This window comes from Desmodus rotundus, chromosome 7, assembly GCF_022682495.2.
Source record: "Desmodus rotundus isolate HL8 chromosome 7, HLdesRot8A.1, whole genome shotgun sequence".
NCBI lineage: Eukaryota > Metazoa > Chordata > Mammalia > Chiroptera > Phyllostomidae > Desmodus > Desmodus rotundus.
Genome location: NC_071393.1, coordinates 13,429,040 through 13,448,273, shown reverse-complemented (window position 1 = coordinate 13,448,273; position 19,234 = coordinate 13,429,040). Strand labels below are relative to the sequence as shown.

At 53.8% G+C, this 19,234-nt stretch overlaps 1 protein-coding gene and 3 gene segments (V, D, J or C); all 4 read left to right on the top strand.

Annotated features, from left to right (window-relative positions):
- The window catches only part of LOC128779138 (immunoglobulin lambda-1 light chain), a 99,507-nt gene extending 91,581 nt beyond the window's left edge, over positions 1-7,926 (top strand). The window contains exons 3-4 of the mRNA XM_053928368.1: positions 6,208-6,244; positions 7,450-7,926. Of these exons, the coding sequence (XP_053784343.1) occupies positions 6,208-6,244; positions 7,450-7,769 (357 nt within the window). The 3' untranslated portion in view covers positions 7,770-7,926. The remainder of the gene's footprint in view (positions 1-6,207; positions 6,245-7,449) is intronic.
- Positions 1-14,318, top strand: part of LOC112310504 (immunoglobulin lambda variable 5-45-like) — a 715,836-nt gene extending 701,518 nt beyond the window's left edge. Inside the window, 2 exon segments of the V gene segment in view lie at positions 12,611-12,646; positions 13,872-14,318. Of these exon segments, the coding sequence occupies positions 12,611-12,646; positions 13,872-14,191 (356 nt within the window).
- The window catches only part of LOC128781375 (immunoglobulin lambda variable 5-39-like), a 591,472-nt gene extending 573,207 nt beyond the window's left edge, over positions 1-18,265 (top strand). Inside the window, 2 exon segments of the V gene segment in view lie at positions 16,332-16,368; positions 17,789-18,265. Of these exon segments, the coding sequence occupies positions 16,332-16,368; positions 17,789-18,108 (357 nt within the window).
- On the top strand, positions 8,331-10,788 carry LOC139441055 (immunoglobulin lambda constant 6-like). The segment is given in 3 exon segments: positions 8,331-8,338; positions 8,942-9,108; positions 10,312-10,788. Coding segments are annotated over 3 exon segments (495 nt in total).
- Positions 18,266-19,234: the final 969 nt, after the last annotated feature.

Sequence of the window (19,234 nt, the reverse complement as noted above, 5' to 3'; positions counted from 1 at the left end):
ATGTGTCCCTTAAGGTCGAGTCTCAAACTCCCTGAAGGGACCACAGCTCAGCAAGACACTGACCATTCCTGCAGCAAACACACAGCTGGTTCCAGAGGAAGCAGGTGACCGCCGTCATGAGGGCAGGACATGAGATGAGGAAGGGTGACTTCCTTGGCCCAGAGGGAGCACTATGTCCTGTCCCGGGCAGGGCATGTCCCCTGGAATTCAGGAGTAGTGGGAGGAAGGTTCAGAAGTCCTCAGGGCAGGGGCCTGTGCACTCTGGGATACAGCAATGTGAGCCCCGACACCCTGTGGCCCCCCTGGTGACACAGCACTGTCCTGGATCTCAGGAATCCACACCCACTTTGGCTCACCCCCCGGGGGCCTTCAGCTGCTCTGCCTTCACCTCAGAGTGCGTGTACTCTAGAGAAAAAGAGAGTGAATATTCTCCTTTTATTTCCCATTTCAAAAAGTGAGGATAACGTTCCCTAAGCCCTACTAAGGGGACAATTAACATACAAAAACAATGACAAATGATAGACTGGGTCTGTATCTGTTGTGCAAATACATGGCGGTTACCCTCTAGCGTCCACGGCAATGTGGTCTCAATGATGGAACTTCTCTACTAGAGCCTCTGCAGGGAGCTCCTGGGGACCCTGGCAACACCTGGGAACATCCATGGCTCCTGCGCACAGATGACAACATGACATTGCTCCCTGTGCCTTTCCAAACCCAGGGCTGGAATCCACCCTGATTGGGTGCCCTGAAGATGAATGTAGGATCAGGACCACCAGCCCCTCATCCTATAAAACCCGGTTGTGGAGGGAGAAGGATGGTCTGTCAAGTTCCTCATGGAGGACGGGCAGCCACTGCTGGCAGTGCAGGTTCAGGAATCCCTCGGGGCAATCCCAAACTCCCATGTCTGCAGGGAGGATGAGGCTGAGACCTCAGGGTGCAGCGGGGGTCCACTGGTACATGCCCATGGCTACTCTTCTTCAGGGTCATGGTCTTCCCTGGTCAGGGTGCAGGACGCTGCAAACCCCTGAAAGAAGAGAACTTCTGCTCATTGACATGACACTGGACTCCTTACTGACACAAATGCCTCCTAAGAAATCCACCCCCAGTCCTGGTGAAGGTCATGGAGACAAGGCATCCCACAGAACAGCTACATTCTGGAGCCCAGCTTTCCAGGCAGCCTACTCATGAGTACACGGACACAACAGTCCTATTACAAGTTGCTGCTGAGAGTTGGGGTGGGGGTTCTAGGCCCCATACAGAGCAGACAGAAGCCTGGAACAGAGGCCTGGGCTTCCTCCATCACAGCTGCAGGTGGGGGTCTCAGGGGTGGGGCAGGGCCTCCCACAGAGGTTTTTGTATGGGCCTGTGTCACAGTGTGGTGTGTTCGGCGGAGGGACCCATCTGACCGTCCTAGGTGAGTCTCTCCTTCCCCCTCCTTCCCTGCTTCTCCCAGCAGCTTGGAAATTTTCTGCTGTTTTTAATCTTTTCTGAGTGATGTCTCATCCTGTAGCAAACTTTCACCCAGCATCCCCACTATGGGGACCCTGAGCTCCCTCTGTCCCTCTTCTTCATGTCTTTCTTGCCTCCAATGTTCAGTATCAGACCTTCCGCTCTCACCCCACAGATAGTTGAATGGACAGAGTGACTTGTACACTCTTCTCTGAGTCTGCCAGGGTCAGACCGGATTCATGACAGGCTCTGTTCTATGTTCTCCTCTGAGTCCCGGTGTTCCAGGTTTATTTCTAGGGGTTACTAGGGGTCCCATCTCTGGGGGAAGGGAAGATAAGTAGTATTGAGGGAGTGATGATGTGCAGACTACTGAAAGAACAAGAATCCTCAAGGTCATGGCTAGAGACACACAGCTGTAGAGTTAAGGGAAGACCTTGGGAGTGAGGGGTCATGATCACGGGCCAGGAAATACACAGGACTGACGGGGCCTGCACACAGATGCCGTGCAGTGGCCTTTACCAGACTCAGAGAGGAGAGCCCTGCAGGAGAGAGAACAGGGCGGGGAGGAGAAGGTGCTGGAGGAAGGGTCGTGGAAAGACAGGGGATGAGGACAAGGTGGGTCCCTGTGTCTCTGCGGGACAAACTGCACACAAAGAAAGACACACTCTATACTAGGAAAGCTGTAGCTGTATGACCAGTGGGCTGGGTGTGCAGGGGGGTGACAAATGTACAAGGACAGAGGCCAAGGACAGGCAGAAAGACGTCTGTTTGACTAGCCATGACGCTACCATGCTGGAGAAGGTCCAGGAGAGAGAGATTTCAGAGAAAAACTGGACCCTTTGATCAAAGGCCCTAAGAGCCTAGCACAAAAGGGTACAGAGACTGGCCCCAGAGGAGCGCAGAGAGCTCATATCATCTTCTCTGTGGACAAACAGAAGGACAGGCCCTGTTGTGAGGAAAAGGCAAAGGGAAGAGGGTGACAGTCAGGTGTCTGTGGGGCAGAGGAGGGACCAAAGGACAGGTTTTGACAGGTGTCCAGGCTCTGGGTTTCTCAGGAAAGTGGGGAGTTGCTTTAAGAACATAGCAAACTGTTGCCCATGAACAGGTCCCTCAGACCCAGAGTGGCCTCTGAACTAGACACCTGACCTCCTGTTCCACACCCCCACCCCACAGGTCAGCCCAAGTCCGCACCCTCAGTCACTCTGTTCCCGCCCTCCACTGAAGAGCTCAGCAACAACAAGGCCACACTGGTGTGTCTGATGAGTGACTTCTACCCCGGAGCCGTGACGGTGGCCTGGAAGGAAAATGGCAGCCCCATCTCCCAGGGCGTGGAGACCACCAAGCCCTCCAAACAGAGCAACAACAAGTACGCAGCCAGCAGCTACCTGAGCATGTCAGCCAGCAAGTGGAAATCTGCCAGCCAGTACAGCTGCCACGTGACGCACGAAGTGAGCACTGTGGAGAAGACAGTGGTCCCCTCGGAGTGTTCCTAGGACACTGAGCCCCCAAATTCGGGGATTCTGCTCAGCCACATCCCTCATTCCCAGCTCTCCACTGTACCCCTGGGACTCCGTCTGGCCCAAGTCCTCTCTGACTGGACAGGTCTCACACCCACCCCTCTTTTACTTCTCCTTAATAAAGACCTTATCATCTATCGTGAAAATGTGGCATGCATTCTACTCTGGATGGGTCACTTGGTTAAAGGGTCTGTAATTAAGGGAAGGGACAGAGACAACACAAATTGCTCTTTACCATTGTCCCTCCACCCAATACCCCAGGGAGCACGCTAGCTCTCTGCGTTTGTGGGAAGCCTGATCCTGAGCAGGAACTTGTCCTGCGGGGGGACCACTGGATGCAGGCTTTGTCAGCTGGGATGGCAGAAGTGGAAGTGACAGGGATCTGGGGGCCCTGAGGAAGAATCAGGGAGAAATGAGGAGGGTGACAAGTGAGCCTGATACACAGAGGCAAGGAGTTTATGTTCAGATGTTTTGGGGAATAAGTTCAGGCTCAAGGTTACCCTAGCCAGGAGCTAAGGGACCATAACCATGAAGAGTATGGACATCTGAAGTGGGCCAGGGAGAGAGCTCATTTAGGGTTGGCTAACGGACGGAGCTCATGATCCTACCTGCATGAAGTGGGAGACACAAAAACACAGGGTCACTGAGAAAGGGCGCTGTCCTGGGTGCAGAAAGGACATCAGTAGTTTCCTAGGGAGCGAGGTCACTTTCAGAAGAAGGGCAGATTAGCTCAGGGTAAAGTGAGTGTGATCAGGGGATACAAAAAGGTCCTAGTTCCATGGTGACTGGGTGATTTCACACCACCAGTCCACAGCCCCTCAGTCGTCTCTCACTGTGGCTCAGCCCCTGGTGCACCTGCAGCCTGGTGTCAGAGACACCCTCCATCCCAGACCCTGAGGCGGGTTGGTCAGCTCACAGATGTGCGGGCCCAGCAGGCTGCCAGCCCACAGCTGCCAGATTCTAAGCCCTCCCTGTGTGAACCTCAAGCTCATCAGTGACATGGAGCTGCCTTCACCACCACTGCTGGCGTCCACGGCAGCACAGGAACGGGGGCCTGTAAGGGCACGGAGCTCTGCAGCCAGAACAGAGCAGAAGGAGGGGCCCCCTTGGAGCTTCACCACAACTACCTCTGCCCCCATCACAGCCGAAAACATGGAAGGAAGATTGGGGGTCCCAGTGTCCCACAGTGTCTGTCTGCCCCCTTCCCTGAATCTGAATGTTTAGGTCCCTTTAGGGAAAGAATCGCCCATCTCTCTCTCGTCTTGGTGGCACTGCTGCTACAAGGCCTGAGCGTCACTTCCCAGTTACAGCATTTTCCCGCTCACTCTGTGTGATGTTCTATTGTGGAAAACCGGACACACAAAAATGAAAAGGCAGATGAATAGAAACGACCCCACGTGTCCATCAACAAGTCCCCCAAAGTCTTCGATTCCCTCATCATGCCCACCCAACAGAACACAGCACCTCCTGTCTTATGCAATACGTTGAAGCAAATTCCAGATGTAACTCTTCATCTGTAAGTATTTTGCTAGTGTGCTGAGAGGTAGGGACCTCACAGATAATTACATTATCATGATGGAACCTGAGCAGACATTATCAATAATTTTTGAATATCAAACAGCACTTTCTCATTAAATGGCTCATAGTTGTCATAGTGTATTTCCTTGATTGTTTTTCGGGTGTCGTTATATTTGGTTATGTTTCTTTGTTTTCTTTCTCTACATGAATTGAATGAAGTTTCACATAGTGATTGACAGGCACTGGATCTCTAAGGGTCTCTCAATTTGCTCCAAGTTTTCGTGCAAGGAGGTGGCTGCGGGGTTGGAATTGCTGGTCATGCGGCATCTCCCAGGGCCAGGGAGCTGTCCCCAGGCTCCCCACGCCGTACCTGGGTGGGTTTCTCTGCTTCATGTTCCTACAAAGTGGTCTGGCATCAGAGGCTTCATGAGGTCCAGGTTGGACTTGGGCAGAATTGCTTCCCAGGATGGTTACTCACTTGGCACCAAGGGACGCACATCGGATTGACCCCTTTGAGTGGCCTTAGCTGCTGTCATGTCCAATGACTTGCCCACCAGATAGGCAGGAATGCATCATGGGAACTTTCAGTTCTGCCCTCCTGCTGCTGAGAGTGCCCCACAGTCAATGCCTTCAGCGGCTCTCTCCTCACGCCGCAGTGCGTCTCACACCCACAAGAAGGGAGCAATGGAGACTGTCCTCTGTTGTCCACCAGGTCACAGAGTGTCCTTTTGGTCCCTGCCTTCCTGCCATGGTGAACGATTGCTGCTGAGTGATGTGGCAGGGGACACCCTGTGAATGTGTCTGCTGTGTGAACAGGCAGCCATTGTCCTCTAGCAATGACCACAGTGTGGCTGATAATGTGGACATTTGTCCACAGGGAGCATCTGTGGGGGGCCTCTGGATGCCCGGACCTGACCCCAGGGGATCTCTGTGGCTCCTACTATTGGGTGACAACATAAAGTACCTCATGTTGGGCAGACCAAACCTTGGTCTGAAATGAGCCTTCAGTGTGAGGGGGGATGTCGGGCCACAGTCAAGGTGTGCTCATGTCCCCCTTTGCATGAAGCAAAGCAACAGTGGCAGCACCAGACCCTTGTCAACATGAAACCAGGTTAAGGGACTACAGGGAACACTCACAAGGTCACCCTAAAGGAAGGCAGCTTTTTCTTATGAGGTCACCCTGACTTCACACAGTACAGTCCCATACTAGGCTGTCACTGGAAAACATAAGGTGCGGCCCTGATTTGATGACTGGGGACATAAGAAGTGGCTGATAGACTCTGTCCAGAGGCCATGTGCCTCTGCCAGGAAGGGGAAGGTACAGACAGAGGTGGGGATGTACCCTGCCCTCCCTTCATGCCACCAAGGAATTTGGATGATTTGAACCTATGAGAGATGTGCTACCCATCACCATGGAAACCCATTCATGCTGACACCAATGCCCATCAAACTCATCCCAAATCCCAGGAGACATAGTGGGGACATCATGTCAGACACCAAAATGAATTGGGAGAATTCCTTCCCCAATAGTGTTTCTGCACATGGCCCATGTCACCTGCCCTGCATCTGCTTGTGGGGGAGGGAGTGCGTGTGCCCCATGCTGAGCAGACAGCATCCTGGGGCACAGGCCCAGGCTTCCTCCATCACAGCTGCAGGTGGGGGGCTTAGGGGTGGGGCAGGGCCTCTGAGAGATGGGTTTTTGTCTGAGACTGTGTCACAGTGTATTGTGTTCGGCGGAGGGACCCAGCTGACCGTCCTAGGTGAGTCTCCCTCCCCCTCCTTCTTGCTCTCCTACACTTTTGGGCAATTTTCTGCTGTTTTTGCTCCTTTTCTGGGTTTAGTCTCAGCCTGTAGCCAAGCTTTCACCCAGGATCTCAAACCTTGAGACCCTTAGCTCCTCCTGTCCCTCTTCTTACTGTCCTGCTTGTCTCCATGGTCACTATCAGACACTCATCTCTGACCCCAGAGACAGAGGAATGGACAGAGTGACTTGCAGTCTCCTCTCTGTCTGCCTGGTTCAGGCTGGATTCATGACTGGCTCTGTGCTCTGTTCTCCTTCGAGTCCCACTGTTCTAGATTTATTTCAAGGTGTTACTAGGGGTCCTATCTCTGAGGGAAGGGAGGGTGAGTAGTATTAAGGATGTGATGAAATGCAGACATTTAAAGAAACCAGAACCCTCAAAGCCATGGCTAGAGAAACACAGGTTTAGAGTTAATGGAAGGACGTCTGGGATGTGGGGTCATGATCACAGGCCGGGAACTGTACAGGTGTGGACGGGGCCTGCACAGAGCTGCTGGCCCCGTGCAGTGGCCTTTACCGGACTGGGACAGGAGAGCCCTGCAGGAGAAAGAACACAGTGGGGAGGAGAAGGTGCTGGAGGAAGGGTCGTGGAAAGACAGGGGATGAGGACAAGGTGTGCTGCCTGGTCTCTTCGGGACAAACTGCACCCAAGAAGGGCACACTCTACAGCATGATGCTCTAGCTGTATGACCAGTGGGCTGGGTGTGCAGGGGGGTGACAAATGTACAAGGACAGAGGCCAAGGACAGGCAGAAAGACATCTGTTTGACTAGCCATGACACTACCGTGCTGGAGAAGGTGCAGGAGAGAGAGATTTCAGAGAAAAACTGGACCCTTTGATCAAAGGCCCTAAGAGCCTAGCACAGAAGGGTACAGAGACTGGCCCCAGAGGAGCGCAGAGAGCTCATATCATCTTCTCTGTGGACAAACAGAAGGACAGACCCCTGACCTGTTGTGAGGAAAAGGCAAAGGGAAGAGGGTGACAGTCAGGTGTCTGTGGGGCAGAGGAGGGACCAAAGGACAGGTGATGGCAACTGTCCAGGCTCTGGATTTTTCAGGAAAGTGGGAAGTTGATTTAAGAACACAGCAAACTGTTGCCCATGAACAGGTCCCTCAGACCCAGAGTGGCCTCAGACATCTGACCTCCTGCCCCCCCACCCCACAGGTCAGCCCAAGTCTGCACCCACGGTCACTCTGTTCCCACCCTCCACTGAAGAGCTCAGCAACAACAAGGCCACACTGGTGTGTCTGATGAGTGACTTCTACCCTGGAGCCGTGACGGTGGCCTGGAAGGAAAATGGCAGCCCCGTCTCCCAGGGCGTGGAGACCACCAAGCCCTCCAAACAGAGCAACAACAAGTATGCGGCCAGCAGCTACCTGAGCATGTCAGCCAGCAAGTGGAAATCTGCCAGCCAGTACAGCTGCCACGTGACGCACGATGGGAACACCGTGGAGAAGACAGTGGTCCCCTCAGAGTGTTCCTAGGACACTGAACCTCCACATTCTGGGACTCTGCTCAGCCATATCCCCCATTCCCAGCTCTCCACTGTGCCCCTGGGACTCTAGCCCAGGTCTGTCCAGAATGAGCTGGTCTCACCACCTCCCCATTTCTCCATTTCCTCAATAAAGCCCTGGTCATGTATCATTGTGTGACTCTATGTGTGTTCAGCATCTGACGACATCTCTGGGATGAAGGGTTACTCAGCCAGACTCAGGGGTCGCTCCAGCATGAAATCCTGTTTCCCTGCCCCCCGCAACCTATTCCCCAGGAGCCAGCTGTGATCACAGTACTGGGGGGAGGCATGACCCACAAAATGAACTTGTCCTTCAGCCCTGGCACCAGGCAACTGATCCTTGTCACCAGGGGAGGGAGGAAGGCCAAGTGAGAGGCTTCTGGGCACTTTTCAGGGTCAGGGAGAAATGAAGAGGGTCCGGGAGGGTGAATTATAGGAATGTGAGAGAAGAAGACCCTTGAGCCAAGCCTTGTTCTCATAGGAACAGCTGTTTAACTTCCCTGTTTCCTGAAGAAACCCACTGGCGAGAACCATGACAAGGTGAGGGTTTTGTCATTGGCCTGTCACCACAGAGCCACAGAAATCTGGAGTGATGTGTCCCTTAAGGTCAAGTCTCAAACTCCCTCAAGGGACCACAGCTCAGCAAGACACTGACCATTCCTGCAGCAAACACACAGCTGGTCCCCTGAGGGATCAGATGTCCACTGTCATGAGGTCGGGACACGAGATGAGGAAGGGTGACTTCCTTGGCACAGAGGGAGCACCGGGTTCTGTCCCAGGGAGGGCTGTCCCCTGGAATTCAGGAGTAGATTGAGGGAGGTAGAAGGCCTCAGGGCAAGGGGCCTGCCCTGGGACATTCCTATGGCTCTAGCTGTCCGGGGCCATGCTCCTCCCTGGTGGGGGTGCAGGACACTGCAAACACTTGAAAGAAGAGAACTTCTACTCATTGACATGGAACTTGACTCCTTACTGACACAAATGCCTCCAAGAAACCATCCCCAGTCCTGCTGAAGGTCATGGAGACAAGGCATCCCACAGAACAGCTACATTCTGGAGCCTGGCTTTCCAAGCAGCCTATTCATGAGTACACAGAGACAATGGTCTTGTTACTCATTGCTGCCCAGAGTTGGGTTGGGGATTCAGGACCCCATGCAGAGCAGACAGCAGCCCAGGGCAGAGGCCCAGGCTTCCTCCATCACAGCTGCAGGTTGGGGGCTCAGGGGTGGGGCTGGGCCTCCCACAGAGGTTTTTGTATGAGGCTGTGTCACAGTGTCGGGTGTTCGGCGGAGGGACCCAGCTGACCGTCCTAGGTGAGTCTCCCCTTCCCCCACCTTCCCTGCTCTCCCATACTTTTTTGCATTTTTCTGCTGTTTTGCTCCTTTTCTGGATTTAGTTTCAGCCTGTAGCCAATCTGTCACCCAGGATCTCAAACCTTGGGACCCTTAGCTCCTCCTGTCCCTCTTCTTACTGTCCTGCTTGTCTCCATAGTCACTCTCAGACCTTCAACTCTGACCCCAGAGAGAGAGCAATGGACAGAGTAACTCATAGACTCTTCTCTGTGTCTGCCAGAGTCAGGCTGCATTCTTCATGGGCTGCATTCTGAGTTCCCCTTCAAAACCCTTGTACCAAAAAATTTAAGGGGGATGCAGGTTACTAGGGTTCTCTCTCAAGGGGAGTGAGAGTAAGTAGTCCTGAATGGGTGGCCACATAAAATCTCAGATCAACCCTTGGACTCTAAGGGCCATGGCTATAGGGTACAGGTCAAAGGTTAAGGGAACGTCCTCAGGAATGAGGGAGTCGAGATCACTGACCAGGAAATATGGGGGCATGGGTGGGGACTGAGCACAGCTGCTGCGCAGTGGCCTTTACCGGACTGGGAAGGGAGAGCCCTGCAGGAGAGAGAACACAGTGAGAAGGAGAAGGTGCTGCAGGAAGAGTCATGCAATGACAGGGGATGAGGACAAGGTGGGCCCCTCGGTCTCTGCGGGACAAACTGCACACAAAAAAGGGCACACTCTATAGCATGAAGGCTCTAGCTGTATGACCAGTGGGCTGGGTATGCAGGGGTGTGACAAATGTACAAGGACAGAGACCAAGGACAGGCAGAAAGGTGTCTGTTTGACTAGCCATGACGCTATCATGCTGGAGAAGGTCCAGGAGAGAGAGATTTCAGAGAAAAACTGGACCCTTTGAACAAAGACCCTAAGAGCCTAGCACAGAAGAGTACAGAGACTGGCCCCAGAGGAGCGCAGAGAGCTCATATCATCTTCTCTGTGGACAAACAGAAGGACAGACCCTGTTGTAAGGAAAAGGCAAAGGGAAGAGGGTGACAGTCAGGTGTCTGTGGGGCAGAGGAGGGACCAAAGGACAGGTTTTGACAGGTGTCCAGGCTCTGGGTTTCTCAGGAAAGTGGGAAGTTGATTTAAGAACACAGCAAACTGTTGCCCATGAACAGGTCCCTCAGACCCAGAGTGGCCTCAGACATCTGACCTCCTGCCCCCACCCACACACAGGTCAGCCCAAGTCTGCACCCACGGTCACTCTGTTCCCGCCCTCCACTGAGGAGCTCAACAACAACAAGGCCACGCTGGTGTGTCTGATGAGTGACTTCTACCCCGGAGCCGTGAAGGTGGCCTGGAAGGAAAATGGCAGCCCCGTCTCCCAGGGAGTGGAGACCACCAAGCCCTCCAAACAGAGCAACAACAAGTATGCAGCCAGCAGCTACCTGAGCATGTCAGCCAGCAAGTGGAAATCTGCCAGCCAGTACAGCTGCCACGTGACGCACGAAGTCAGCGCTGTGGAGAAGACAGTGGTCCCCTCAGAGTGTTCCTAGGACACTGAACCTCCACATTCTGGGACTCTGCTCACCCACATCCCTTATTCCCAGCTCTCCACTGTGCCCCTGGGACTCTAGCCCAAGTCTGCCCAGAATGGGCTGGTCTCACCATCTCCCCATTTCTCCATTTCCTCAATAAAGCCCTGGTCATGTATCATTGTGTGACTCTATGTGTGTTCAGCATCTGACGATGTCTCTGGGATGAAGGGTTACTCAGCCAGACTCAGGGGTCGCTCCAGCATGAAATCCTGTTTCCCTGGCCTCCCCCCCACCCACCTATTCCCCAGGAACCAGCTGTGATCTCGGTACTGGGAAGAGCTGTGACACAGAAGATGAACTTGTCCTGCGGGGCTAGCCCAGGGGACCCTTGTCACCTGGGAAGGGAGGAGGGCTGAGTAAGAGGCTTCTGGTCACATTGCAGGGTCAAGGGGAAATGAGGAGGCTCAGGGAGGGTCAATGGTAGGAATTTGGGAGAAGAAGACCTTTGAGCCAAGCCTTGTTCTTACAGGAACAGCTGTTTAACTTCCCTGTTTCCTCAAGAAACCCACTGGGGAGAACCATTACAAGGTGAGGGTTTTGTCATTGGCCTGTCACCACTGAGCCACAAAAATCTGGGACACAAAATATGTCCCTTCAGGACCTATGTCAAATTCCATCACGGGACCATAGCTCAGCAAGACACTGACTGTTCCTGCAGCAAACACACAGCTGGTTCCCGGAGGGAGCAGGTGGTGTCTGCCGTCATGAGGGCAGGACATGAGATGAGGAAGGGCACCTTCCTGAGCCCAGAGGGAGCACCATGTCCAGGAAGGGTGTGTCCCCTGGAATCAGGATTAGAGGGAGGGTAGGTCAGAAGTCCTCAGGACAGTGGGCTTGTGGGCTATAGCCAGGTCAGCCCCCACCTCTGTTGGGTGTGAGAGAGCACCCCCCTGGAGTTCAGGGGCCCACACCCACGTTAGCTTATCCCCCAAGGGCCTTCAACTGTTCTTCCTTCAGCCCACAGTGTGTGTTCTCTAGTGAAAAGTAGGATTAGACATTCCTCATTTCACAAAATGAGGATAACGTTCCCTTCAGCCCTACTAAGGGGACAATTAACATACAAAAACAATGACAAATGATAGACTGGGTCTGTATCTGTTGTGCAAATACACGGCAGTTATCCTCTAGTGTCCATGGCAATGTGGTCTCAATGATGGAACTTCTCTACTACAGCCTCTGCAGGGAGCTCCTGGGGACCCTGGCAACACTTGGGAACATCATGGCTCCTGCGCACAGATGACAACATGATTGTTGTTCCCTGTGCCTTTCCAAACCCAGGGCTGGAATCCACCCTAATCAGGGTGCCCTGAAGATGAATGTAGGATCAGGACCACCAGCCCCTCATCCTATAAAACCCGGTTGTGGAGGGAGAAGGAGAGTCTCGTGAGTTCCTCATGGAGGACGGGCAGCCACTGCGGGCAGTACAGGTTGAGGAATCCCTCAGGGCAATCCCAAACTCACATGTCCACAGGTAGGATGAGGCTGAGACCTCAGGGTATGGCTAGGGTCTGTACATACATTTCCATGGCTTGCTTGCTAGGGCCATGGTCTTCCCTGGTCAGGGTGCAGGACTCTGCAAACCCCTGAAAGAAGAGAACTTCTGCTCATTGACATGACACTGGACTCCTTACTGACACAAATGCCTCCTAAGAAATCCACCCTCAGTCCTGGTGAAGGTCATGGAGACAAGGCATCCCACAGAACAGCTACATTCTGGAGCCTGGCTTTCCAGGCAGCCTACTCATGAGTACACAGACACAACAGTCCTATTACAAGTTGCTGCTGAGAGTTGGGGTGGGGGTTCTAGGCCCCATACAGAGCAGACAGCAGCCCAGGGCAGAGGCCTGGGCTTCCTCCATCACAGCTGCAGATGGGGGGCTCAGGGGTGGGGCAGGGCCTCCCACAGAGGTTTTTGTATGAAGCTGTGTCACAGTGTTGGGTGTTCGGCGCAGGGACCCAGCTGACCGTCCTAGGTGAGTCTCTCCTTCCCCTTCCTTCCCCACTCTCCCACATTTTTGTGCAATTTTCTGCTGTTTCTGCTCCTTTCCTGGATTTAAAGTCAGCCTATAGCCAATCTTTCACCCAGGATCTCAAACGTTGGGACCCTGAGCTCCTCCTGTCCCTCTTCTTACTGTCTTCCTTGTGTCCATGGTCACTATCAGACCTTTAACTCTGACCCAAGAGATAGAGGAATGGACAGAGTGACTTGTAGACTCTTCTCTGTGTCTGCCAGGGTCAGGCTGCATTTCTGTTGGGCTGTGTTCTGAGTTCCCTTTCGGGCCCTGGTGTACCAGATTTTTTGGAGGGGTTCCTAGGGGTTCTCTCTCTAGGGAAAGAGAGGGCAAGTAGTCCTGAAGGGGTGGCCACATAGAATCTTAGAAGGATCCTTCATCTCTCAAGGCCAAGGCTAGAGTTACACAGGTCAGAAGACAAGGGAACATCCTCAGGGATGAGAGGCTTGAATCACAGGCTGGTAGTTTGCGGACGTGGACAGGGCCTGCACACAGCTACTGTGCAGTGTCCTTTACCGGACTGGGACAGGAGAGCCCTGCAGGAGAGAGAACACGGTGGGGAGGAGATGGTGCTGGAGGAATGGTTGTGCAATGACAGGGGATGAGGACAAGGTGGGCCCCTCAGTCTCTGCGGGACAAACTGCACACAAAGAAGGGCACACTCTACACCATGATGCTCTAGTTGCATGCCCAGTGGGCTGAGTGTGCAGGGGTTGTGACAAATGCACAAAACAGAGACTGAGGACAGACAGAACGACATCTCTTTGACTAGCCAAGATACTATCATGACTGAGAAGCTCCAGGAGAGAGAGATTTCAGAGAAAAACTGGCCCCTTCCAACAAAGACCCTAAGAGCTGAACACAGAATGGTCAGGTCAGAAATGTACTGAGAATGGCCCCAGAGGAGCTCAGAGAGCTCATCTCTTCTTCTCTGGGGACAAACAGAAGGACAGACAGATGCTGTTATCAGGAAAAGGCACAGCCAAGAGGGTGACAGTCAGATGTCTGTGGGGCAGAGGAGGGACCAAAGGACAGGTGATGGCAGGTGTCCAGGCTCAGAACTTCTCGGGAAAATGGGGAGTTGCTTTAAGAACATAGCACACTGTTGCCCATGAAAAGGTCCCTCAGACCCAGAGTGGACTCTGAACTAGACACCTGACCTCCTGCCTCCTCCCCCACCCCACAGGTCAGCCCAAGTCTGCACCCACGGTCACTCTGTTCCCACCCTCCACTGAGGAGCTCAGCAACAACAAGGCCACACTGGTGTGTCTGATGAGTGACTTCTACCCTGGAGCCGTGACGGTGGCCTGGAAGGAAAATGGCAGCCCCGTCTCCCAGGGCGTGGAGACCACCAAGCCCTCCAAACAGAGCAACAACAAGTATGCGGCCAGCAGCTACCTGAGCATGTCAGCCAGCAAGTGGAAATCTGCCAGCCAGTACAGCTGCCACGTGACGCACGAAGTCAGCGCTGTGGAGAAGACAGTGGTCCCCTCGGAGTGTTCCTAGGACCTTCACTCCCCAACCCCTGGGGTTAGCACCTCATGACCCTGGACAAACCTCCCTACCAAACCCCAATCAACCCTCTTCCTCGACAAAATCATCTCTCAATAAAATATCTTCCTTGTCAATCAGACATCATGCTCTCTGCTCATCTTTGCTTTATTCATTTTCGTGGAGTACTCCACCAAATGCAAAGTGGACACAACCCTTTGGCCCTGTGGAACATTTTGGGAAAATAGGCTCCATGTATCCATCCTCAAGTGGTAGTTTCACTCCTAACCTGAAGTGCCCATAGAATGTTCCAGAAAGGAAGAAAGGGCAGTATGACCTAGGAGAGCCCTCCCTTCACAAATTTCCTACTCCTGTCACTGTCCTGTGGGTCATGTCCAATCCCAAGGCTTGGTCCCCACGGATAGCAGGATCATTCCTGAGCACCATTCCAGGGAATCCTCATTCTTCCCTTTCACAAGCCTCCCATGGGCCCCACCCCATCTGGAAGCTTCGCATCCTCACAGGCTAGGAACTCCCTTTTTGCTTATAGACGCCCCCCCCTCCCCCACCGACTACTCCTGCTGTCCCACAGGCGCGCACTGTGCTTCAGTTGCCAGTCCCTCTCTGACACTCTCACCGAAGGACCCTCCGTCTCTGGGACCTGGTTGCTCACTCTCAAGCACTCTGTGGTGACCCTCACCTCTCACAAGTGTCACCAGGGTCCCCGCTCTATGTGAGGCCCCTCGGAGACAGGACAGGTCTGCTCTCTCCATCCCTTTCCAGGCCAGCCCCCACTAATCCCACCACAAGGCCTAACATCCGGTGTTCTCAGTGACCTGCCTGCACCTCTGTCAAAGTCAAGAGTCAAATTCTAATAATGGGCCATTGACTCTTCAGTAATCAGTTCACCTCCTTTGGGTAAAATCGGAACAGTAACACACCCACGTGTAGGTGCACACACACATACACTCACACACGTGATGTTCATTAAGACACACATCCGTTTACAAAGATGCCCTCAGGGGGCATCGCTCTGAGAAGCCCTGGAGAAGCTCAGGGAGAAGGTGATGATCAGGACCCCAGGCACAAATGAGCAAAGAGAGGCAGGTCACTGCAGTCCCAGCTCTTGGGCTCCAGAGACAATCAGTGACCAGACAAAGGGCAGGGACACTCCTGTCCAGGTTGAGAGTGAGACAGGAAACCTGGGGAAGTTTCTGGGAGGGAGTCTGGCTTTCAAAAGCGGGCTGACTTGGGAAGGGAGAGTGTTCGGTGGTCCTGACGCGGTCATAGAAGGATGCCAGGCCTGTGTGTCCCTTGAGTGAGCCTTGCAGATGATGTACAGAAAGAGAATGCAGGCTGAGCCCCTGGGTGTTGGGCTCCCATTCACAACATGCACGTTCAGCCCAGGGCTGCAATGTCTTTGGAAGGCAGGGTGACAAAGTCACCCTGTGCTAGTGACTTTGGTGAACTTGGATATGTGTCACTCAGGGGTGTGAGGGGGCTCAGAAACTCACACACTGAGCCCTCACAGAAAACACTGTGCTGGCAGCGGTGATCACCTACCTGACCATGCGGGCTCCTGAAGGGGACATTCCACCTCTAATTCAGCCCGTGGACCCACGCAGATTGAAGCAGCCCACACTGCTCAGGAGGGGCTCAATAGTCACTGTCCCAATGAGGCTGGCTCAGCTGAGGACAGGTGCACCACAAAGTGGGTCTCTACAGACTGGTCTGGGTGCTGGGGGTGAATGTGATACTCCCCCACACACACTTCCCATTCCCACCCCTGACCCGACTCGACCCTGTGTGCTGAGGACATGGTGGTATCCAGGACCTCCCCACAATATGCGCCAGGGGCTGGGCCAGGACACAGCTCCTTCCCAAAGATGGAAGCAGGTGGAAATCCTGACTCAGCACTAGCTCACTCTCTTCCATGCCACGTCAAGGTAGCCTAGGATTCATGGAATCCCACAGCTCCAGAGAATGGAAATTCCATCCACAGGGCCACCCCTCTCACCGCCACCCCCTCCATCTGCCCGATCAGCACGCGTGACAAGGAGGCTGGACTTTGGGCCTCCTGTGCAGCTGCAGGTGGGCCTGGGCAGGGGCTGGAGGGGGTGACAGGAGGTTTATGTTCAAGGCTGTGTCACTGTGTTATGTGTTCGGCCAAGGGACCTTTCTGACCATCCTGGGTAAGTCTCCCCTTTTCCTCCGGCTTGGGGTGCAGAGTGAAACTGGGGTTGATTTTTCTCCTTTTTCCACTTATGGGGTTGAGATGGCATTGGAATCACTCTGGCATTCTGGAACTTTCACCTTTGGCTGCCTGTCTTAGCCCCCTAATTCTTAACTTCTGAGGCACCTGATGGGGACAAGATGGGAGTAACCCAGACTCTGTTTCTGCCACTTTTCACTGTGGCCAAGAGCTCTGTCTCAAGGGGACATTGCCTCCTAACCTCCAGGATGTTGGTCCCTCAGATCTCTAAGCCCAAGGTCTTCGGAGAATTAAGGGACTGAAGGGACGTGAGAGAGGGGGCCTCTCCATGGTTGTCCAGGGTCAGGGGATGTGGGTACAAGTCTGGAGTCCGCTGAATGGTACATGTGTGTGTCCCTCTTGAGTCCTGTCTTTTCTGGGTGAGTGGAAGTTAGTTAGGGGCTAGAAGAGGAGCTCCTCACTGGAGGCGTGGAGAGGAGGAGAAAGAATAGACGCAGAGCAGACAGAGTGGAAGGGAGATTTCCCGTGAGACAGCCTTGGGGTGCTGGATCCTTCTTCCTCCTCCAGACAGGCTGAACCCCCAGACAGAACAGGTGGTGGGACATTCAGACAGGCCCCAATGACCATCCGACCCCTATTTCCACTGGGAGAGAAAGCCTAGAACAAGTGCCCAGAGCACAGGCTGGGGACACCTCCTGGGAGAGGTGGCAAGGACAGAGCTGGCCTTGCAGACAGATGTTCTAAGACAGTCAAATTTCCCCAGTAAAGTTTACAACAGGAACTCCTGCTCAGAACAGCCCCAGATTTAGGTAAGAACTCAACAGCCATGTTCCACAGAAACCCAGGTAACCCCCTAAAAGTGAGCCCCCAGTGATAACACACCTTGGCCCCAACTCTGTACCCTGAAGGGTTCTCTGCGGGCAGTGAAGCAGGGGATTGTAACTATGGGGTCCAGGGACTGTGAGCAAGAAATGTCATCCCTGAAATGGAGGAGAGTCTGAACCCAGGACAGACACAGGCCCTCTTGTGAAGGCACTGGGCAGAGGAATCGGCTAGGAGATATGAGAAGGACAGATGTCCCCATTCTCTGAGGACAGATGAGCTCTCAAGATAAAGGAGACAGGACCAGGGGAGCAGAGGGTAGGATGGTAGGTAACGAGGACAGTGGCCCTGAGGACCAATGGTAAGCAAAAGGGAACCAGCACTCCCAAGAGTCAGGTACTGAGATTTTCCCTACAGGAATTCTCACCTCCCATCACTGACCTGATGAAGGGGACCTAAGATGAAACTGGGGTCCATGGCCTGAAAGTGGGTGTATGCTACTCACATCTAGACGGAGGTCAGGAACTCCCAGGATGGATGCTGAATCCCTGACTTCCTACCCCTCCCCCACCTCACAGGTCAGCCCAAGTCTGCACCCACGGTCACTCTGTTCCCACCCTCCACTGAGGAGCTCAGCAACAACAAGGCCACACTGGTGTGTCTGATGAGTGACTTCTACCCCGGAGCCGTGACGGTGGCCTGGAAGGAAAATGGCAGCCCCATCTCCCAGGGAGTGGAGACCACCAAGCCCTCCAAACAGAGCAACAACAAGTACGCAGCCAGCAGCTACCTGAGCATGTCAGCCAGCAAGTGGAAATCTGCCAGCCAGTACAGCTGCCACGTGACGCACGAAGTGAGCACTGTGGAGAAGACAGTGGTCCCCTCAGAGTGTTCCTAGGACACTGAACCCCCACATTCTGGGACTCTGCTCACCCACATTCCCCATTCCCAGCTCTTCACTGTGCCCCTGGGACTCTAGCCCAGGTCTGTCCAGAATGGGCTGGTCTCACCACCTCCCCATTTCTCCATTTCCTCAATAAAGCCCTGGTCATGTATCATTGTGTGACTCTATGTGTGTTCAGCATCTGACGACATCTCTGGGATGAAGGGTTACTCAGCCAGACTCAGGGGTCGCTCCAGCATGAAATCCTGTTTCCCTGGCCTCCCACACCCCACCTATTCCCCAGGAACCAGCTGTGATCTCAGTACTGGGAAGAGCCATGACACAGAAGATGAACTTGTCCTGCGGGGCTAGCCCAGGGGACCCTTGTCACCTGGGAAGGGAGGAGGGCTGAGTGAGAGGCTTCTGGTCACATTGCAGGGTCAAGGGGAAATGAGGAGGCTCAGGGAGGTCAATGGTAGGAATTTGGGAGAAGACCCTTGAGCCAAGTCTTGTTCTTACAGGAACAGCTGTTTAACTTCCCTGTTTCCTCAAGAAACCCACTGGCGAGAACCATGACAAGGTGAAGGTTTTGTCATTGTCCTGTCACCGCAGAGCCACAGAAATCTGGAGCCATGTATCCCTTAAGGATGAGTCTCAAACTCCCTCACTGGACCATAGCTCAGCAAGACACTGACTGTTCCTGCAGCAAACACACAGCTGGTTCCCGGAGGGAGCAGGTGACCGCTGTCATGAGGGCAGGTCATGAGATGAGGAAGGGTGACTTCCTGGGCCCAGTGGGAGCACCACGTCCTGTCCCAGAAAGGGCGTGTCCCCTGGAATTCAAGAGTAGTGGGAGGGAGGTTCAGAAGTCCTCAGGGCAGGGGGCCTGTGCACTCTGGGATACAGCAAGGTGAGCCCCTACCCACTGCTGCCCCCCTGGTGACACAACACTGTCCTGGATCTCAGGAATCCACACCCACTTTGGCTCACCCCCTGGGGGCCTTCAGCTGCTCTGCCTTCACCTCAGAGTGAAAAGTAGGAAGTGGAGATTCTTCCTTTATTTCCCCTTCACAAAATGAGGATAAGTCTCCCTTCAGCCCTACTAAGGGGACAATTAACATACAAAAACAATGACAAATGA